The 22,889-nt window shown below is 37.1% G+C and overlaps 1 protein-coding gene across 1 annotated transcript; it reads right to left on the bottom strand.

The window, feature by feature from the left end:
• Window positions 1–227: 227 nt before the first annotated feature.
• Window positions 228–21,275, bottom strand: HEPACAM2 (HEPACAM family member 2). Its single transcript, XM_032991713.1, is given in 10 exon segments — window positions 228–344; window positions 2,237–2,310; window positions 3,601–3,638; window positions 3,764–3,788; window positions 3,873–3,998; window positions 7,255–7,551; window positions 13,781–14,065; window positions 15,194–15,544; window positions 21,196–21,224; window positions 21,226–21,275. Coding segments are annotated over 10 exon segments (1,392 nt in total).
• Between the last annotated feature and the right edge of the window lie 1,614 nt (window positions 21,276–22,889).

Below are 22,889 nucleotides of genomic sequence, written 5' to 3'. Positions count from 1 at the left end.
TATTAGCTTTCATTTTTCACACTTAGACAAAACTGTCATGATGAAACAACAGACGGAAGTCTTGAGGAAAAGTGAGGGATTGGATAGGAAACAGTGGAGGAACTGATACAGCTTCTACCTGTTTTCCTTCCTCACTCCTCTCACTGGAATGAAACATCAGCTACCAAAATGCAAGTTGTTCTGGATGCAGCCTTTGAGCTACCACATGAGTGCACACAAGCTTTAACTTACTGTTGATGATCTTGTTGTGGCTGTTCAGGAATATGCTGAATAACTTCATAAACCGTACTAAGCCTATCCTGGCCTGGGATGTAGTCAGAGGCAGGAACAGGTTGACTTGAAACCTAAAAGTAGCAGAGTATTCCTACTGTAAGTACAAATGGGAAAAGATTAAATGGAGATTAAACTGATAATGTAACTTCTAATTTTTTTAACTTTTCCCTATTAATGGTTTGTGTGTGGATTTAACAGCTCATTTCTATGAGTTTACATATAATTTTGAGTAAGTATTCATCACATTTGTAGTAAGGAAAGCAATAGTTTAAAATTCAATCAGGATCTTAGAAGATTTAGGATGCAGTTGTTGCATTTAATATAGTAAATATTTTATATTAGTGTACCACAGGTCAAGGAAGAAACATTTAACAAAGAGAAGCAGGAAAATAGATAGTAAAAAAAAGAGAAAATATTCAGGGAAAGGGTTCAGCATAAAACTCCTACCAGCACATCAAAGAGAGGGAACTGTAAGGAATTTCCATAAATGAAGTAATAATGAAATTGTTCAGTATAAGTTTACAAATCTGCTCCTATGTCAACAAAACACCTAGTCTCCCCATCCATAAAGAATTCTCACTCTTTCTGCCTACACCAACCTCCAGTTCTTCATTATCTCCACTTTCTTATTTTTCTCCTTTTCTGCTAAGTAAAATGAATCAGTGGACTAAATGCTGGCTTTATCTTCAGTGCCATAAATCTGAGTATCTGAACATAATCCACTGGAGTTTCTTCTGTTTCTTGAAATGATACTGAGAATTGGAATAGATTTCATTGCTTGTACATCCATTCCTCATGCTCTTGTCCTCAACACCTCTCTCTCCCTCTCCTGACCTACTAAGGCCCTGATTCTGTAAGAATGTAACTTTGTGATATGATCAGCCTAAAGGATATCATAGTATGCCTAAGGCTGTGATGATTTAGGGCCTGATCACGGTACTTAATAAACCTCTTATGGTCACAGACTTTCACAGATACTGTTTGGTATCTCTGTATCTTTGTTTTCTAAAAGCCTTTTATCTCTGCTGCTGTAGAAGTCTGTCCTCTCCACTAACCTTTATGATAGCACTCTAGCCCTAGAAATGTCTATTTTAATCATCTAACCCCAGCAGAGAAAAGGGTTTATTAATCTAAGACTATTTTTTGCTAATACATCATGTATTACAAGAAATAATCTAAGAGCTTTCCCTTACCTGACAATACTGATGGTCTCCAAAAGTACAAGGTTGCATTGCCAGTAATTTTCCCTAGCAAAGGGAAAATGCTTTTTCTTCTTCCTCCCAGTTTCAGTCTATTGTCCCTAAATTTTGTGTCCCTATTTCTTATTTTTTCTTTGTCCTTTTACACCACATCATAATGATCTCCAACTTCTATACAGTAATGTCAGCAAAGCCACAACGCAGAGAAGTAGCATATGTAGTAGGATTTTTTCTGCTAGCAAAATTCCCATGTGTAATTCCTCCCCTGCCATACATGAAGCTAATAAAACAATACTTGTGAAATATAGCTGAGATTTAGTTTGCATATTTTTACAATGAAAACTTTAAATGCCCCCCTGAGCCTTTTCTGCACTACCAAAGTTGTATGTTGCATGAGCAGCAATATTAGGGCCAAGGGAGAAAATGGAATCACAATAGTTAATTTGCTTGTGTGACACAAGTGGTTCAATGCTACCCATCTACCCAACACTACTAATGTTCTTTTAATATAGGGTAGTTGAGCTGAGATTGTTGTCTTTAGAGCTTGCTTAGTTCCTTACTGCACGACGTTGATACAAGTACTGAACTAATAACACAGTAGAGAAAGAATAAGTACTGGGTAAACAATAGCCATGAATATGGTGTCATACAGATGTCTGTAAAAAACAAGCGAAGCAAACTGACAGAAGGATAGTAGTACAGCTATTTAGTACACCTTAAGAAACATAAAATAAGCCATCAGTTTATGACGTAAAATCACATACCCTAGAACCACCAGCAAGATCAGGAACAGCGACAAATTCATATATCCCAAAATCATCCACAGCACTTTCATGACCTAAAGTTAGAAAAAACAAACATAAAAAAAGGTATCGAGATGTAATATGAACCTGGAAAAGAATGACTGGCAAAGTAATTTGGCATAATTTTTAAAACAACTGAATATTGGTTGTTTGATCGGCTTTATACTACTTTCCTGTCAAGCTCCACAGCTGGTGTGCACAGCGCTTGGCTATCTCCAACACCTTGGACCAAATGAGGAGCCTCTTGATAAACTCAGTTTTGGTAGAGCCATTGGAACTCTCTTTGCTGGAAGGCTAAATGGATCAATTTACTTTAATTTCCCATATAGAAAGGAGGCCCAGTCCGTAAGCTCAGCACATCTACACTGCAGTGAGGCAGTACCACCTGAATCTTTTATAATGATGAGAATAAAAAAAGGAAACAGCATACTAATAGGTGACATGTTATTAAACCAGTTAACAGATTGTATCTGGGACTTCAGATACAACTTGTAGTTAGGGTGGGAGTCTCTTTCTCTACCCTCCCACTGTTCAGGAGATCTCAGACTCTTGGTTGTCTTGGGCAACACTGTGTGGCAAATGCTGCAGCACTAGAGATGGTGCTAAGATTCTCTCCTCTAATACCAGTTGCTGGGGTGAAGGATCCTCTGTGCTAAAGTGCATTTCTTACCTTCCTAAGATGCATATACTTCTCTATCCTCTCATATGTAGCAGTTTATGGCCTGCTCTGATGCTTTGATAGAAAGTGATGGGAACAAAAGTGCTACCCTTCCAAAGGATGGCTGGTCTCCTGCCTCTCCTGTCTGGGATGATGTGGGAAGAATTGTGGATTTTAAAGAGGTAGTGACAAAAACACACTGGGTCCCGATGACACAGAGGAAGGTAGTACAGAGTGTGGTAGAGGCTAAAATATATATACTGTAATGTCATATCAACATCTCACAATTTTGGTACTGATTGCTGCCATGAACATTTAGAAGTGTGATTCTCCCATGGCATATCACCTCTCATTGCTATTCCATAATAACACTAATTTATTTTGTATTGATGAGAACAGCAGAATACAGATGATTCTAACCCAGATTAACAGCTAGTATTCAAGCCAACGGGTACATACTGCTGTGAACTCTAGGCATGAGCTAAACCCACGTTGACCTGTTGTCATTTTGGTTTTATTTTAAGTGAGGTAACAAAGAGGTAAGTGTGTAACCCAAGTTAAAAACACACTTCCCTTCCTGCCCTTCTTTCTGTTTGTATGGGGAGATGGTAGCCTTTTGCAGGAATGGATTTTGACCTTATGCTCACGTTTCTTTCATTAGCATTACCTGAAAATGCCTGTGCCTTTCTGTAGTCAGCCTCTGGCCTAGAAAACATAAACATGTTTTTTTCAGTTTGATGTTGTAAGTCAAGGAAAGAAAATTAATATAATACAAAGCAATTCTCTTGATGGGAAGGACTTCAAGATCTAAAAATTATTTATTCTTGTACCTGCTCTGCAGCTTCTGTTGTATCACTGAAAAGAAGAAAAAAAGAAAAATCATTCTTTTTGCTCTGATGATCCAAAAGAAAAGCTGGAGCATGCTTAACTTTTACATACCTTTATGTGGATGATATCTTTTCCATATGAATAAAAAGGCCATAGCAAGGATCAAAAATAATGAAATTCCTGTTATTACTGCAAGAGATGACAAAGATTTTCCTTTCTGGGCCAGCTTTTCGAATCCTGTGACAAAGAAGATGAGCACTGCATTTAGTCTTTGTTCTGTACAATGTGATACAATGACACTGAAAAATGCATCTTTTGAAATTCCTCTGAAGCTACTAAATCTGCATAGAGATACAAAATACATACAAAATTTGGGTTCTTGTGAATTGGTCATATTTATTTTCTCCCACTAATCTCCTGAGCTGGAAAAGCAATGATACGCATATCAGAAATGATTCCAGAACAGATTGGTACCTAGAGATAAATGAAGGCCAGTAAAGGTAATCCATGAATTACAGTGTTCACAAAAAGTAGATGAATGTTCTAGTCTTAGGCATAGAGACACTGAACTACCAAGAAATGATGTGACAATTAGGTGACCAGTTTGTGCTAGATGAGAGGGAAATCCTCTTAACTGTAGGAGCTGTAGAGTAGGAAGGGATAACTGAACTATTGTATTTTTTCTAAAGATCACTGACAGTCTTGTTGTTTATCAAGTCCCAACAGAAGCCAATAAATTATGTTTGTTTGTATTAATGTCTAAATATATCCAAAATATTTCTTTCTTTTGCTCAGATCTTTCGCTATGCATTAGCAGCAGTTTTCCAGCAGGATTTACCGATATAACACAAACCCAGTATGTATATAATTACATCCACAAAAGCATGTGGAAAATATTTGTATAGAATTTGCCAAGATAGGAATGTGAAAGTTAGGAAATGACAGACATAGTTGATTGTGCACCCTTAATTTCCTCTTTTTGCTCTGATTCTTGCAGAATTCATGTAATTAAAGGCCATGTCACAATTCATACAGGTAAAATAATGCTACATATTTGTCAATGCAATTTATTTGTCAATGCAATTTATTTGTCAATGCAATTTATTAATACAATTCAAATGTGTATTATTTAGCTGGATGTGTTTGCAATACTTCGATGAACTCCTGTGCAGAGAGCTAGCATTGCTTACATCTACTTACACCCCTGTGTAATTTATTGGCATTGTGCTGGCTGTGTGTGCAGCAGTTACCACAAAGATTAAATGTGTGGATTTCAAATCAGATGCATCCTGGAGATATAGGAAAATAAATCACTGCAATTTTACCAAATTTCTTTCATACTCCTTTGGTGTTCTGCTTTCCTCAGAAAATACTCCAGTGCTGGAGAACCAGCTGAGTCCTTAAAAATTTTATTTGAAATCAATTCTTTCAAATTTAGACTTAGTAAATCTTAGCTCCACAGGCATATCAGTGCAGAAAACAAAGTTGGGCTCTTTGTGGGTATTTAACACACTCACGCTGACTCAACTTGAGAACTGAGAGATGACCTGTATACATAATGAGATACCTCTTATTTTAAACTCTAACTAGTCTTGGCTAAAACTGGGTAACACCTTAGTGCAGTGATGGATATAATTGTAACTTATTCATATAACTGTTTTATTGATGATGTTTAGCATTAATTAGGCAGCTGTTCACTGCACAATATAGGTGAGTTTCAGTCCTTTAAGTGGGGAAGTTGTGTAAGGTCTTCTGAAACATCCCGTGTTCCTGTCACTGCTGAAAATGGGGTTTCTAGTGTTTTGAAAGGGACAGTCCAGGCTCTGTATCTAGAATTGTGGGGACAGGGAGAAGGGATATGAAATAAAATTCATAGTCTTTGCTTAGTATATTTAATCAGTTGCAATCAGAATTTAGCCTGAGCACAATCCTTGAGGTTTAGCCTCCTGTGTGAATTCATAATTCTTCGATTCAATCAGTGCTGCATTGCAAAGTGTAGGCTTGACATCTGGATTTAGTACTATCTGAATAAATAATCATCAAGAACATGGCTATGGGGGGAGGAAACTGATATTTTAAAATTTTTAAATACACAGGATAAAATGTTTTAAAAAGATTTATTCAGGCAAAATGTTTGTAATTAGGAAATATATGAGTTTAAGTGAAATTAAACATGAATCTGTGGAGTTTTCCCTTCTTTTCAGCCTCTGAAATGAAATCTTAGATGACTTTCTTAACACTTATTGATGAATATTCACATATATATCATGGCTTAGATGAACTTCCTGGAGAAATGTCATGTTTATTTCTGCTGACATGTAGCTCTGGTTGCATTTTCTTTCTCCACTAACCACAATGTTTAAAGTGCAGTATTCTCATTGTAAAATTACAACTCATCTTCCTTCCAGCATACTGAAAGCCATGGATTTGTGGTGAATCAGTAAGTCAGTCTGAATGTTGGATATATGCTCTCCTTGTTTACCTGACTAACAAATGGCTGAGGTCTTTGTTCTGCACAGTGAAATTACTTTGTTAAATTTTCTAAAAGGCAATCTATTCTATCTTGTTGAACATTAATAGCATACATTCCTTATCTGAAAATACTTGTATTGATCTGTATTAATAAGAGATATCAGACTTCCTCAATATCTTGTTCTTCTCTGTATGCTTCTGGAGATTTTCTGAAAATCTGCTTTGTTGCTGTTTAATGCAATCTGATACAGGAACTGAGGTTATAATATATGAGAAATAAAGGAGTGCTTTCAGCAGAACCTAGCAATCAATATATAGATTCATAAATATGACAGTGAAATAATTTTTACAAACAGGTTGTAATAAAACCATTCATCATCACAGCTTGCATTATTATCATACACTAAACTAAGGTTCTTACAATACCTAACCACACTGGAACATTATTAAAGACCTTCACTGCTGTGAGTCTGTGCCTGGTTATTTCAGGCAGTGATGTATGCATGAAACTATCCCATGTACTTGTCACTTGGTGGCCCCAGGGCTCATAGCTCCTGAAAGCCGTGGGACAGTGAGACTTGGACAAAATCTGCTGTTGGGAGGAAAGGCCCATCTTGGCATTCAGCATATTTCCGCATCATTCTCTGCATTCATCTTTATAATTTTTGAAGGTAAAACATAATAAGAAACAGAGTAAGAGACATAATTCTGCCATGTTACTTTGTCATGATGACATCTGCCTACCGAGGAAGTTCCTCTACTCAATTGATAAAGTTTCAAAAAATGAAATATGTTTTAGCGTCAAACTTCCATAAAATTTCAGAATCTTCGTGGGTCTTATCCCAAGCTGTGTCACACTGGAAGTAAAACTCAGATCCCACTGAATGGCCAAAATCCCCTTTCCTACATTGTTAGCAAGACCTCACTTCTGATACATATTCTGTCTCTAAGAATTATTTCCTTTTTCTGGGATTGACAATATGCTCAGACATTAATTACAGCAATGAATTAATGTTCTTACCTACAGAAGTAATGACGACTGTGAAGTGAGTTTCATCTCGTTTCCCAGTCACATTGTTGAAAGCACAGCACATGTAATCTATTGTCTTCTGGGCCACTTTATCAGAGACAACTTCCAGATGGGGTCCATATTTGATTACATGAGTGGTATTGTCAGCCCTTTGAATCCACAAATAAGTATTTGGTGGATTTGAATCTGCTGAGCAGTCGAACAGTATAACTTCCCCTATGTCAACTGTAAACACTGCCCCTATATTCAGACCTTTATCTGATTTAACTCTAAGTCCATAAGGTCCATCTGCATTGGAAAAAAAAAAAGAAAACACAGTGGAAAAGTTAAAATCAAAGTATATAACGAAACTTTAAATAGAAGCATATCTTAAAACTTAGAATTTTTATGTTGGACTAGCCTTTAGAACGGCTGGCATTGGATTCAATCATTTCAATTAAAAGGCTTTCAGTTCAATAACTTGACCTGTACTAGGTTTATCTCAGACTACACCTACTTAATACTGATCTAATCACTGTTTAGGGAAAACACACAGGTCTACACGTTGTTCAGTAAAATAAAAAGCATGAAATCTGAAAACAGTGGGAAAAGATGTGAAGTAAAGCAGCAGGTCTCCTTCAGGGGCATATTTGACCCTTTCTACTTAAATGCCAAACTTATTAGCATAAGTAGTTTCTACACACATTTAAAAGTGGACAAATTAGCCTTGAAATATATAAACATTCATTGTAATACTTTGCAGCAGAATACTTATTTGGGGAACTATCCTGCAGATATAATACAGTGGGGCATGCGTTCAATAACTTCAGAAAAAGTTTTCCGTGAATGACTGCTAAAATAAACTTTAACCTTCCCCCCACTTTATTAGGCTTCTACGATTTCAACATCTATGTTTCTTTCAAGACTAAGCCCTTGTGCTGATAGAAAGATGTGTTTATGAATATAATTAGAATAAGCATATATTGTCCAATAATCATGTGTTCATTACTCAGAAAATTGAGCAGCTAAGTATTTTTAGGGTAATTGTCATAGGAAAATGGGAAGGGAAACAATATATTTAAATATGATAACACTATTTCCCATGTTATTTTTAATAGATAATTTCAGATCATGGGTTCTTATATCTTTAGATGGTAAATCTATTTTTACAGGGATCTAAATATAGAAATTAATGTAGAAAATATAATCAAAATGTGCCTTTTAAAATTACTTTTTCCAGTCAAAAGAACTGATCATTTTAACATTCCTAAATCCCTAAGGGCTTACATTCATAATCAAAAATGCACAGACCTAATATTGACAGAAGCCAAAAAAAGAAAATATGCAGAACATCTTTTTGGCAGGGTCCCTGAAGTTCACTAAAGGTGCTGACAAGTGCCTCACACAGAATGGCATAGCAAAAAGACAGTCAGTATTATGCCCATTGTAGACAGTGTAATCAAGTAATATTTCTACCTTCCCATTGTTATCTGGGAGCATTAAGATAATGTAGCTGGGTTTGAATGTGAAATTCCCTGCTACATGAAGTGGCACACAGTCATGTTTCAGACTTTTTCTCATCAGGAAATTCAGGCTGATGTTAGACCTTCCTCTAACATGCACACTTCTATTTACTGTCTGTCTTTTTTTATGAGACTGATTTGTTCTTCCAGAATATATAGGAAAACAGCATGCAACACAAACCAGGCCGTTTTGTGTGTGTCTGGGTTTTTTACTCTATTTGTGAAGGCTTAGACAAGAGAATGTAGACTGTCACAACATGACCTCAGTTTAGTCCACTTTTAACCAAATGCCCATATTTCATAATGTAAACTTGTCAAGCTTTTTATTTTCTCTACTTATTTCTTAGCAGTAAGCTTTTTGCAGTTTCATTTGAAGGAAGGCCCAACATCATGCATAGTATTTACTTGGGAAATGCAATACAGACTCACTTCAGTGCTGCTCCTACATACATTACAGGGGCCACTATGAAGAATCAAGGCATTTTTTAAACTCTAGATGCTGGGCTGCTTCTTCACAGGCTTTGCAGTTCCCAAGTCATTTGCTTTACTGATTCCAAGAGCCAGCTGAGCCTGTAATGAGCAGTTCTGGGAACTGCAGACCTATCACCACTAATTTGGTTTGGCTGACCTTACTCAGGCTGCATGTTTCTGTGGATGAGGAGCCCCCCTAGAATTCCACTCTCTCACAGGGCCTCGCCTGTTATAGGTATTTACTTCCCTTTTTTCATATGGGAAAGGAGAGGGATGTATTGAACTTTGACTTTTTTGTAAATGAAAGAAACACCCCTCACACACTATTTATGGGCAGGAACACACTTTTTTACATTTTAGAGCAAATCAGTGGTTCTTCCTATCCAATTCTTCTTTCTTAGAAGAATTAGCTTTTATTTTCAGTGATAATATAACCTTTGATATATATAAACAGAGATTAATGGTAAGAAGAGATGACTGGTCTCTCTGCTCCCTCACTAGAGTGGGAGATTTGCCACAGTCTGCAGAAGAATCAGAAATGAGTTCTGCTTTTTTATCCATATCATAAGAGTGCAGCATAGATGGATAACGCCAACAATGTAACTACATTTTTGTATGAAAGCTGCAAATTGAACTTTTTATTGAATTATAAAAACACTGATGCACACTGGCTGGGGAATTATGTTTGAAAAAAACAAAGAAAGGTTTTCTTAATAGTCAGATCTTGGCTGGGTCTGAAAAGTGGCATTCCTTGATGAAGTCAACACAAACATTGGGTAACCCTTCTGCTTTACCTCGGTCAGTCTTGCCTTTCCTGGGCATTGCATACAACATTTAGATCTCTAAACATTAGGTAGCTGAGGGCTATACACAGCTTCAAGGATGGTTCTGAAAAGCAGGTAATTAACCATTTCCTCTCTAGGACTAAATATATTCTAGCTTTGGGAAGGCCGAAGGAAGGAAATCCCACTTAGTCTGTTAAATTCAACTCTGCCAGTAGAGTATAACAGTTTCTGCTCTAGCCTCCATTACAGAAGCTTCTTCTAGTCTTGAAATAATTTGTTTCTGGGTCACGTTACTGCAATAGCCATGTTCTAGGGTGTATTATCATCATATCTAATGGAGAAGCACAATAATATTAATGAGAAATGAAGAACAAAACACAGTTTTGATTCTCAGTAAAAAAACACAGTGACAGCCTTCATGGATTGCTCAGCTCTACTTGTCCTTTCCAGTATCATTCTCAACAGAAATCTGCCTCTTGTCTCAGTAAATCCAGTTAACTAAATGACTTGTAAAATAATAAATCATCTGTTCTGAGTAACAACTTACTGCTCTGTGGGAATATTTCCAATTGCTCCTATCACCATGAGACTGTTACAGTTTCCAAGCAGATGGCAGGTATTTACTGTGAGCGACCTTTTTTTTATCACCACCAGTAACTCCCCTGCAGCAATGACATATGGCACATAGAGATCCCAGGTCCTGTTCTGGATTGTTATTGACAACTGGGACCTGGGAGACAAACTACCTCTGCAGGCAGAGGTTAGACCAAATTATATGACTTTCTAGAGCTCAGGAAGTCAGACCCCAACTCCCATCACTAACTTGGGTATGGAGAGTAGCGTAAGTATTGCAGTCTCTCAGCATTGCATTGCTTTCTCTTAATATTTTTTTTTTCAAATTTTAAATTAGGCACAAAGCAAACCCTCAGTTCTGATGAAATAAAAAGTACATTCTGAAAATCCAAATACAACAATATTTCCACATGTGGAGAAAAACTGAATCTCAGAGTTTTTGATATATACAGATCTTTTGAGCTGTATATCACAATCACGCAAGCAGCAAAAGGTTCCAGAAATGTGGACACCGAACGAACTTTGCGATTTTAAAGTTCTGCTAAACAATGGGTCAAAAATAGGTTTTCAGTTTAGAACTTTGAAAGATTTTTCAGATTTCCTGGAAAATACATGCAGTTGAATGAGGGAGAAGGGAGAAAGCAGTACCAGAGCTGAGACCAAAGGGCACACACCTTCTCAGTGCAAGTGTCCCAGACACCTGTCAGCGTGATAAGTGCTCTGGAGCCAACTGTGTGTGTAGCAGGTCATAAATGCAGATGCTGAATGGACTGTGCCACAAATGAAAAAGAGCAGTCAGAGAGGTAGCAAGAGTGGCAGATATTTTTCTAGCCTGACCTGATTTTATTGCCTTGTAAGAAGGCTGTCAGGCTGTGCTGGATACAGTATCCCTAAGTGTAGGTATTCTTTGAAGAGAGAGGTTTATTAGGCCCATTCATAGCTCATTACAGTGAGAAAAGCAGTAGAAGCAGTGTATTCATGCACACACAGCTCTCATTCTTAGCACTTTAAGCACTTAAGTGAGCTGAGATTGTGACTGTACAAAAGCAGGCATTTAAAATGTGCTACTTCGAGGAAAGAATATGATGATTTTTTTTTTTTAATTACAAAACCGATAAATTAAAACTTCATCAGTGCTGGTTACTTCCTTGTAGAGCATTTTATTATGACTCCTCTGTCAAATGTGATGGAAGGTCAAGTCACATCTGCCCTGTTTAGAAATCTTTGCAGCAGCTCCTTCATCTTCATGTCTGCATTGCTGTCAGTTTTAGGCAAGACTAGTTAGATTTTAAAATAAGAGGTATCTCATTATGTATACAGGTCATCTCTCAGTTCTCAAGTTGAGTCAGCGTGAGTGTGTTCAATACCCACAAAGAGCACATCTTTGTTTTCTGCATCGATATGCCTGTGGAGCTAAGATTTACTGAGTCTAAATTTGAAATAATTCATTTCAAAGAACATTTTTAAGGCTGCACCTGAGGGATCAGCTCTCATCTAACAAAGTTGTTCTTAGTCCTTACTAATTTAGGCAGTCTTTTTCTCCTCTCCTGGTGCAGTATAGAGACACCCCCCCCCCCCCCCCCCCCCACTTTAGATTCAAGACACCCCCTCATCCATTTCTTCCAAGTTATAGTTAAAAATAAGTAGCGGAATGGTTAATCAGAGATGAAAGGAGGTGGAAAATATGACATTGTAAGAGGTGTAGTTGCTGAGTATGTTAGTAGTGTAATCATAACAAGCCTAGGTCATGGGCTGTCTACCAGCTGCCAGCTGCCAGAGCTTGGCAAAAGCAGGAGCGAGCACCAGCCCTTGGCTGGACAGGAATCCAGTTCCAGTCCCTGCACTGTGCCATCCACACTATGCCTGGGGGTAAACTGGTTATATCTGAACAGGACTGGTGGAAAAGTAGATCCTGACCTGTCTGATTTCAGCTCTCCTCTGAAAAGGGCAGTTTGATCCCTGAGGGCATGAGGATCAGAGCCTGGCAAGGTCACATAGGTAGCACGTGTTACTTGCAAATCTTGGAGGCACTGGGAGTTGAAATTACGGGAAGGATAACGAAGAAAATGAGAGTGCCCTTTCTAAGATTTAAAGTATAATAGTTGAATGTTGGTTAAACCAATCTATTGTTTCCTCCAACTCATTTCATTCATGAACTCAACTAACTCATAGTTTCTCTCTGTTATTGTTTCCAGTCAAAATACATCTAGCTTATGGTCTATGCTTATGCCAACATTGGTCTTTACACAACTCTTCTTGCTCCTTCATGTTTCCCACTTGAAGTGGAAAGCAAATGCTCCTTTCAGCTCTGATTTTGCTAAATCAGACTGGGGTCTCTTCTCCGTTCCTTTCTGTTTTGTTTCTTTCCAGTTCGAGATCATTGCTCTGGGATGTGAAGGAACTGCACGCAGTATTCTACATGTGGTCTCATCTTCTGTGTGCCGCTAGTATTCCCCTTATTTCCTTGTTGAAAATACTTTGCCAACACAGCCTAGAATTACATGTCTTTCTCATGACTAAATCACACTTCCAGTTCACAGACATCTTGTGATAGCTCAATCAGCCAGGCTCGCTGCCTCAGCTGTTTCCCAACCAATCTCTATCTTATCAGCAGAAGTTCTTGGGTTTTATTTTCTAAAAGTGCATGCCCATTTATCTTTACTAGCAAATTTCATACCAGTTCTATTACTCTGTTAAAGTCATTCAGTCCTCCCAGTTTAATGTCGCAGGTGAACTTAATTGAGATATTCCCTATTTTTATGCTGTCATTAATGAAAGTATTAAACAGGACCAGACTTGAAGTGATAATGGGGAAACCCACTAATATTTCTGTATTTAACTTTTTGATACTGTTTGCTCTTTCCATTTTTAACAATATTTTCATGTATACCCACCTGTTTATTTTTTTCTCTTCAGTCACATCTCCTACAGATCTGAAGATGTCTGTACTGTGGAATTCTTGAAGTTCCTATTTGAATTCTGTTGTTCAGACTTACCGTCACAATTATATGACACTGAGTAATTTTCTATTATACTGTTGTAATTTAGAGCTGGTACAAATAAGCCAATTTTGAATGCAAGCTCATGTATAATGTCAACTGTTTTCTGTTTGTTTCCATAGTTAGAGGCACTCTTTCCAGCCAGATCATTTATACAAAAGTAATTATGAATATTTCATATACTCACAATATATGGTTGGTGCAATTATCTCACTTTCCATTGCACTGACAGGGTTAGATACCAGACAGCTGTAATTCCCAATGTCTTCTTTTACAACAGGAACAATTAGAAGTGTAGCATTGTTTGATGAAAAGGTATAATTAGGGCTGTCATGAAGAGGCTTCCCATTTTTCATCCACTGGTAAACTACCCTTGTACCTTTACCCACAGTACATTTTAACGTAATATTCCCTACGTACTCCACTACCCCTGAAGATGGTTCAGTATATACAATTGGCTTTGTGACAGGAACTGTAAAATAAAGAGATACAAAGAGTTGTAAAACTGACAAGCCAGTATATTACTACAGTCTTCATTGTCAAGATGGAACAAATAGCAGTCTTCATCCTCTCTGAAAAATACTTGGATTTCAAATGTTATATATTAAATGAGATTAAAGGTTGAAAAAGAAGGCCATATTCTCAGCTGGTGACTGTAAGAATTGTTCTAGTACTTAAATAAAACTACACTGTTTATATTACTGGTAATAGGAGAAGGCTGCAGTGAGGTATACCATGGCCTCCAGCTCCTGCCTCGTAAGCAGATCTCTGCGGCCACAGAAATGAAAAGAGTGCGAAGCATGACACTGCCCACAGTGCTACTTCCTCAGTATGGCTGCCTGCAGCTTTGCTGACACTGGGCACTGCTAAAATACACTGCTGATCCAGTCATGAGGATGGCTGCAAACTGGGATAGGTATGGGAGTTAAGTGGCAGCTATAACTTTCTCATGTCAAGATGTCATTCACTTCATTATTCCAAACCCAACAGTTACAGGGCTCCCCCCACATATGCCATAAATTACAGTAGACTCTTGTAATTCTTTTAGATAATATTTTCTATTTACTTTCTTTTTTTTTTTTTTTTTTTTATTTATTTTTTCTATCTCCACTACAAGGAGCAGAGTACAAAGAGGGAACTTCAGTATTTTAGGACTTCAGATTTGGGCTTCTTTTACAGACACAGGGTCACTGGCAAAAGTCAATGACTCTTCTTTGATAGTTACAGAAGGTAAAGTTGTTCAGGGAAAAAGACTATTTGGAAGTTAATCCATCCTCATGATTGATAGCACAGCAGAGCCTTATGAAATCTTATTTTTTAGAAGTTTTTCTAATTTCATATTAATTATCGGTTCCTATACCTCTTCAGTTTTTTACTTGTGATCCAGAAACATTAGTCAATATATTAATTTTGTTTAAATATTATATATTTTAGAATTCATTCCAGCAGCAGTAGAAAACAACATAATTTAATTGTTAGTTTTTATTCACGTATGGTTGCATTAAATTATACACTATTGTAACTGGATACTACGAACCAGTACTTCAAAACTATTGCAATTTCATTTTCAAAATGAAGATACTATATTTTACTAACTTACCATCAACAGCTACTTGAATCTTTTGACTGGCAGCTATTGTCCCATTTCCACGGACATTGACTTTTACAATATAATTGCCTTCGTCACTGATATGCAATGGATTGATCATCAAAGATGCATTTGGTGGTATAAGGGTAAACTTGTGCTGGTATTCCAAGTCTGGAACTACTGTTTGATTTACAGAGCCAAGCAAGTATTTTGGATTACTATGAGGCCTCTCAAAAAGCCAAATTATCTGGATTTCAGAAGCTGTAGTATTGAAATTGTAGCCAACAGTAAGATGGAGTGGTTGCCCCGCAATACCATGGATGGTATGAGATGGTACTGTCAACTTTAAGGCAGAACAAATACCTGCATAAATATGAAAGAACAAACAAATAAACAAACCCAAACCACAAATGGAAACTCTGGAAAATTAAAATGATAAATTCTCACAGAGAAAAAAAGACTCAAGATTAAAGCTTTCACTTTTTTGTATGGCTATAACTCAGATTTCAAGTAAGAAAGGGGCTCATTTACCTCGGTGAAGTGGGATCTAGCTACAGAGCTCCAGATTTAAAATATATGAAAATCCAAAGGAAGGATATTTGCAATTTCTGGGCAGAGGATCTTTTATTGTTGAAAGTTTGACAAAAATAAGAAAACTTGCATTTACCTTAATGTTTAAAATATTTTAAATATTCCAAACTTCTGGGTTTTATACTGTCTAACAGTCCTGGATTGTAAACTCAATTTTTAAGATTTTTTTCTGGGTTAGCCTAGCTAGGGAGAAATTTTTTAGTGTTACTTTGCTAGTTATACTGATAAATTGACTGAAAATTTAATAAGCAGCAATCTCATGAATATGTCTGATCAAAATCATATATAGTTATTATTGCTGACTGCTCTGTACACATAAGACTAAATTCAAGAAACATTACTAAGCTTGCAAAAGTCAAGTATTCCAATTTTAGGAAAGAGCAGAATTAAGGTTTTCTGTTGATATGCAGAAAAGCAAAATTTTCAGCCACTGTTCTCCAAGAATCCTGCCTCCACTAGCATGCAAAAAGGCCACTCCTCAGTTAATCATTGGCTTTCCCGTATATTACTTTTGAATAATTTTTCATTGTGTTGGCCTGAGACAGATTTATAGAACATTATTAAAACTTTACTCTTTGGACCAGGTGATCAATTTCCACACGAACTTTTCCACAGCACTCACAAGTACAGCAATGGTGGAAAGTGTTGACATTAATGAATTGATTTCACAACAGCTTTATAATTGATATGACTTTACAGATGAGGAATTTAAGTCCAGAGAAAATTAACACCAGAAATACCCACTCATTTTGGATGATCAATTTGAAATGCTAAGGACTGGATTTTTCAAAATACATATAAACAGATTTTAGTATGTTCAAGATGCAACTCCTGTTGACTTCAGTTGCAGATTTGATTGCTCAGCTTTGAATGCTCAATATTGCTGAAAATCCACTGCAGGTGCTAAATCATATTCCTGGGAAAAAAGCGACCTCCTATTAGTGAGAACATGTTAAAACTGTGATTTAAGTAATCCATCTACCGCTGCATAAGAGCACACTGGAAACAGAGAGAGAGAATGCACTGCAATATGCAATGCTTTCACCATGCGCCATCTATTCTTTTCCTGATACCGAACATCTTTGGTTGGACCAGATGATCCTTGAGGTCCCCTCCAATCTGGTATTCTATGATTCTATGAGTCTTGACATGCTTCCCAATACCTGTGCCACAAAAGTAACTGTCCAGCTGAAGTACATATACCCTCTACCTGGAAAAGGGAGGCAGAGGAAAATATGTGTGAAAAATATGTGACTGTGCTAGTAGAGATTAATATAATACAGAAATAACTTCGTTACTTAAATTTCCTACCTTCATAGCATTTGTCTTTATGACAAAAAGAAATTGCTAAAGGTTCACTTCTAATTTCCTAGGTTATACTGTAGGAAAAGATAAAGATACCAATTCAGTAGCATAATATGATATCTGTATATATCTTTTGGGTTGGAATCTCAAATTTCACTGCACAGGTGTTTGCCATGAGCTAATCTCTACAAAAACTGTCACTGGGGATCAGGGCAGGGACACAAAGAGGGTGAGGGTAACAGATGCAGCATGGCAATATGTAATGCCAAGTAGTTAATGTTAAAGGTACTCTGGAAGGGTGTGAAAAGTAGCAGAGCAGAGATGGTGTGGGAGGGGACTGGCTTGTGGGTAGCCAGAAAGGTTGTCCATGCCACTGAAGGCGCCACAAAACTATCTGTGAGATACTAACTGTATTTCAGGAAAAAAAACCCTATTCCTAAGAAATCTCTGGTCATATTCTGTCCATTCAGGAACCAGTGAGTTTTATAGTCAATACGAAGCCAACTACAAAGTCTACCCAAAAAAATGTGATTTTATGGCTGGCTTCACTTTTCATAAAGCTGAGCAATACTACACTCAACTAGAGAAGACAGCTCACAGTGTTTCTGAGGGTATGGCAGGGAAACCAAAGGAAGATGTGGCAGAACACTTGGGGTGATGTGTATAAAGACAGTGAAATCCTTTGACAGAAATACTGGCAAACCCACCTTCTCAGGGGCTAAAGGGGAAGGGGGCAGAGGACTTCAGGTTGCATGGACACTGATGTGGGGAGGAGGGTCGGGGGGGTCAGCTGAGATGGGATGAAAATGCAACAAAAAAGGAGGAACTGTGTAGCAAACTTATGGAGAGGCTTAAGTGGAGGATACACAGGACAGAGATGTTTACATGCTTAACATTTTCTAGGTCAAAAACCTGAAGTGGCTGAAGCACATCAAATTGAAGTCTCCTCTATTCCTTTTTAATATTTGTGGCCTGTTGTTCTTGCACTGTTTTTAATGCTGCACAATTATTAGGGACTTGCTAGACTGGTTAATGGGAGATATTTGTTGGTTGTTGTAACATTTCTCAGAGGTGAATTCCCTCCTTGCAAGCCTTACAATAAAAATAAAATTTAAACTGTTGTTGTCCATTTGAAAAAGAGAATAATCCCTCAATAAAATACTTCATAAAAAATTTAATGTTGGAAATAATATTTCATATAATCCACTGAATACATTTAAATTTTTAAATCTCCTTGAATTAAGAAAAAAAAATCTGTCAAATACTGGGAGATCTGTAAATGATCAATTAAAAGGCCTGCCCATATCCTTCCTCATTCTTTAGGCCTGACATTGCTCAATTTTTGAGTTTACTTAGTTGTCAATAAGCAATGCTGTAGGACAAGAAGGCAGTAACAGCTGCAGTGTAATCATAAAATATGTATAACAAATAATACTTCTCACAGATCTGTTTGTGCAGAAAATTAGCAAAACTCAAGCAGGTCTAGTGAGCACCAGGATTACTGGGACCACCAGTGTAGAAGGTACCACTATAATACAGTAAGATAAAGATAATTGTGTCAGGAAAACTTAATTTCTTCTCAGTTAAAAAATGTGGGAATAGAAACTGTAAATTAGCTTTGTTCCACTTGATTCACAGGGGAAAGCAGCTCCATGTAATGGCTTGGAAAGACATTTTGATCTGCACTTAGGGAAATTCTTTTAGCAAAGTCGAGAGGTGGTAAGGGCAGAAACCCTGTTTTCCCCTGGAGCCTGTTCAGGAGTGACTTTGGGCGACTGCACTTTCTGCTGCTCCCTCTGACTCTGCTGGGGTGATTTTGTGGGATGCCACCAGCAAGCAGGAGCACCTCCATGGCTGGCAGGATGAAGGGCAAAGCAGGCTGTGGCTTGGAGAAGTTATTAGATAATGGTGCTCGGCCAAAGGCAAGGGTTATATAGGAGCAATGCTGGGAGATTTCTGGCTGTAACAGAGAGCAAATCTTTTGTTGTCTGGAATATTCTTCACTGAAAGGGTTATCTTCTTCACCAAAAGGGTTATTTTTTCACCAAAACATTATCAAGCACTGGAACAGGCTGCTTGGGGAAGTGGTTGAGTCACCATCTCTGAAGGTATTTAAAAGAGGGTAGATGTGGCACTGCGGGGCATAGTTTAGTGGTGGACTTGGCAGTGTTAGGTTTATGGTTGGACTTGATGATCTTAAGGGCCTTTTCCAACCTAAATGGTTCTATGATTCTGTTGCATTAGACTAATTTTGATTTTTTAAATTAAAACTGAAGACTGTTATGACCAATCCTTGAATTAATGTTAATAGTGAAATTAAGCCATTGCGCCAAACTCTTACTTCATTCTCATCAGGCACAAATTCCATATAATTAAAGTCTATCTCTATAGATTTCTAAATATAATACACATTTTTCCAAGACAATGGTGTTCCAAAACCTAGGTTTTGTATAATGACCATAAGGGTTGTAACAAAATGACCTCCATTTGGAGCTCAGTGATCTGTGCTTTGCTTCCATCTCACTTTGCTATTACCAGTATTAGCAAGCACAACAGAGTCGCTGTTGACATAAAACAAGGGCTGAAGCTTTAGTTTAAATAAAAAACTATGACATAACTTCTGAGTTTATGGCATAAACCGAAACTTGCTTAGCAAGGTTTTACCATTCTCTAAATTTAATAAGCACATCTCCTTGTCCAAGTGAGTTTGGATTCTCAACTGCTTTTCACCAGTGTTCATTTAGCTCTTCAGATCTCCAAAACCCCCCAAATTAGTGTAAACCGTCACTAGATCAGTGATAATAGCTTTTTCACTTTTTGCAAATGTGTTCAAAACCTCAGATATAATGGACTTGGGAATCTGCAATTTCTATACCCCCATTTATATCAGGAGAGACTCAGGCATACTCTTCCCCAGTTTGGGATTTTTGCCCAAGAACAAGTTCCACTGAACTTTGCTACTGGACTTAATTTTAGCTTCTGAGGTCCGTATCTTTGGTGGGTTTTATGTCATGCCCCCAATGCGCCCGATTCTTGTAATGACATAAAGTACAAGCTGCACATTTCCCATACTAAGAAACATGTATATCTGAGTAAGGGTATATGATGAGACTTCCTGGTGAACAAATGTGCACTCTAAAGCACTCTGCTTTACCAGTATCTCTTGTAGGATTTTAATAAAAAATGTCCAATAAAGTTGTAATGTAGATAAAGTGCATATTCACTGTGTTTTTTATCTAGCAGGGCTTTAATTTTTAAAGAAGAAATCCAGTAATCTTCATAAAAAACTTCAATTGGTATGAAGCCAATACACTTGACAAAGTATTTCGCTCAAAATCAAGGAAACTAGGTGACTGTATATGAAGCTCACAAAGATAAAAGTAAAATTGTCCTTATACATGAATGGAGAACGTACTATTATACATTCCTTCTGCTGATATTTGCAAAGCCAATTAAATACAGAAAAAGTGAACTACAAGAGATTGTAGAAATATCAGTTTATCTAACATTTGATCACAGGATATTCCTGTCAAAGTGCATAGAACATCTATTTATTATCAAGTGCGTGGGTAACAAATGTATACTTATGAAAACTGCACCCACAAACCCAACAAATTTACCAATAATGGGAAGACATTTTTCAGTTGACTGAAAGCTTGATTTACTTTTAATACCAAGTATTTTTAAATATTACATATAAATTTTCCCTATTAACTTTAAGGTATCATAATGAACTGAACAAAAATGCATCAGCAGTGTCTCAACATAATGCATTTTTAAAGAGATGCATAGCAGCTTCTGGTTCAGAACCTGTCCAGCCTTATTTGCTAAAAAGAATGCATAATATATATATTAATTAATAAAATGTGACAATATATATGTAATCAACACTCGTGTTTTATATACAGATTATGTATAGCACTAATTTTTGTCTGTTGATAAAAGTTTTATAACTCCACTCATAAAACAATTTTGACACTATCTGATTAAAAGCTTTTTAGCTACTTATTGAAATAAAACCATCTGACAATACATCAGAAATATTTTTAAATTTAGGAGTATAAAACCAACCCACATTTCCACAGTGACAATCAAATATAATTCGTACTGTTTCTTACCTACAAGCAGAACATATATTTTGCACTGTAAGTCCCAAAAGAAGTTGGCTAAAGGGCTCCATGAAAGCATCTTGTGCCATGCAAATCCCACCTTCTTTTCAGTGCTAAGCCAGGGCTTGGACCTGCAGCTGCTCGTTTATTTGCTAGGGAAATCAGCAATGAGTTAACAGGCCCTATCCTGTCCCCTGCCGTATGTGATTTGAATATGTGTATACAAAGAACAAAGGGAGTGGAGCACCTGTTAGATGAGCACCCATCTTCACTGCCTCTGACTTTATGATAACCCTTCCCCAGCAGTCACAGCAAATATGACACAGAAGGTAATAAATCAGGCGCAGAATACAAAGTATATTGAATTAATACAAATAAATGAATGTACTCTGTGTACAGGTTATAGAGGTATTAGCATCCTTTAGTTACAGTTTCATTAAAAATACTGTGCTGCTAGATGGTTCTCCTTATTTCAAAGTATTGTTCAGAGGATTTTTCTCTTTCAGATCTTTTTCAGTGACAGCTTCTCCTTTTCTGTTATGAAAAGTATTAAACAGCTATCAAAAAGCCTTGCTTAATGTTTTTTCTAGTAATTTCTAGATTGTAACACTTCTGTGTTTTCTTCCTTAACATAAGTGCAACTCGGCAATGATTTTGTTCCCTTTCCCTAAACACGTAATGTTAAAGTGTCTATCAGGCATCTCCTAACAAAGAATCCTGTAGCTAGAGTGGACAGCTTATTACAGTTGTTGAGTTAGCTGCTGATTACTGTTTATTCTGCATTAACTTACATTGGTTTAAATTAATATTAATGTACTATTTGGATTTTCTCCAAGGCTGTCACTCACTGTACAAATCTAATTGGCAGCAAACCATGCAACCTTCCACAGCTGCATGTGCAGTAACAGTTTGCAACTGCAAATATTTGCATTGACAGGGGTGGTTTATTCACAGAAAAACACACTAAGTTTTTGCTGTAGAGCACTTAGGCATACTATTATGGATTAACAAATATTAAACTAGACTGTATCCTGCAGGAAGGACTGACTGGTAGCAAGGAGTTGCCTCCCCCTCACTGCAAGGGTCCTGAAAGGTTCTAAGACCCCACCAGAAGGGCTGAACAGTTAGTTTTTATTTAAGTTATAGGGAGGTAAAAACCCTGTACAATCAAATATAAGAAACAGGGTTACTTCAGGTTAACAAAGATGTAAGTACAGTGGTTCTACCAGAAATGATGTTACCACCTGACATAAACCAGGAGATGAAAAGTCTATTTTGAGTATTTCCAAAGGCTTCCCAGTTCCACTCTGCTGCCCCTCCTGAATGCTGCTGTTTATAACCTGCTGAATCCACTTAACTGTAGGCTATATATATATATCAAGTTGCAACCTTTTGTAAAATCTGAATTAAAAATTATTATCTACTTGGTTTCAATATGTTATTAAATATTGGTCACAGGTTCCCATTAATTTCTAACAGAAATGATGGGAGCTTTCACACTGGGACAAAGCCTGTGTTGGCATTTCAAATGCCCGATGTGTGCAAATAAAATAAAAAGAATAGATTAGCATAGTTATATTCTTCAAGTAAGTGCATCCTCTTATTTCCAGCATTTGGATATGCTCCTGATATCATTAATATGCTGCAAGTTTTTACACTCAGTAAGTTACACAAATGAAGTGGATGCTAGAGATGTGCATTTT

The sequence above is a fragment of the Tyto alba genome, unplaced genomic scaffold (genome assembly GCF_018691265.1).
Source record: "Tyto alba isolate M040663 unplaced genomic scaffold, T.alba_DEE_v4.0 Super-Scaffold_38, whole genome shotgun sequence".
Lineage (NCBI taxonomy): Eukaryota > Metazoa > Chordata > Aves > Strigiformes > Tytonidae > Tyto > Tyto alba.
This window is presented reverse-complemented; position numbering and strand designations above follow the sequence as displayed.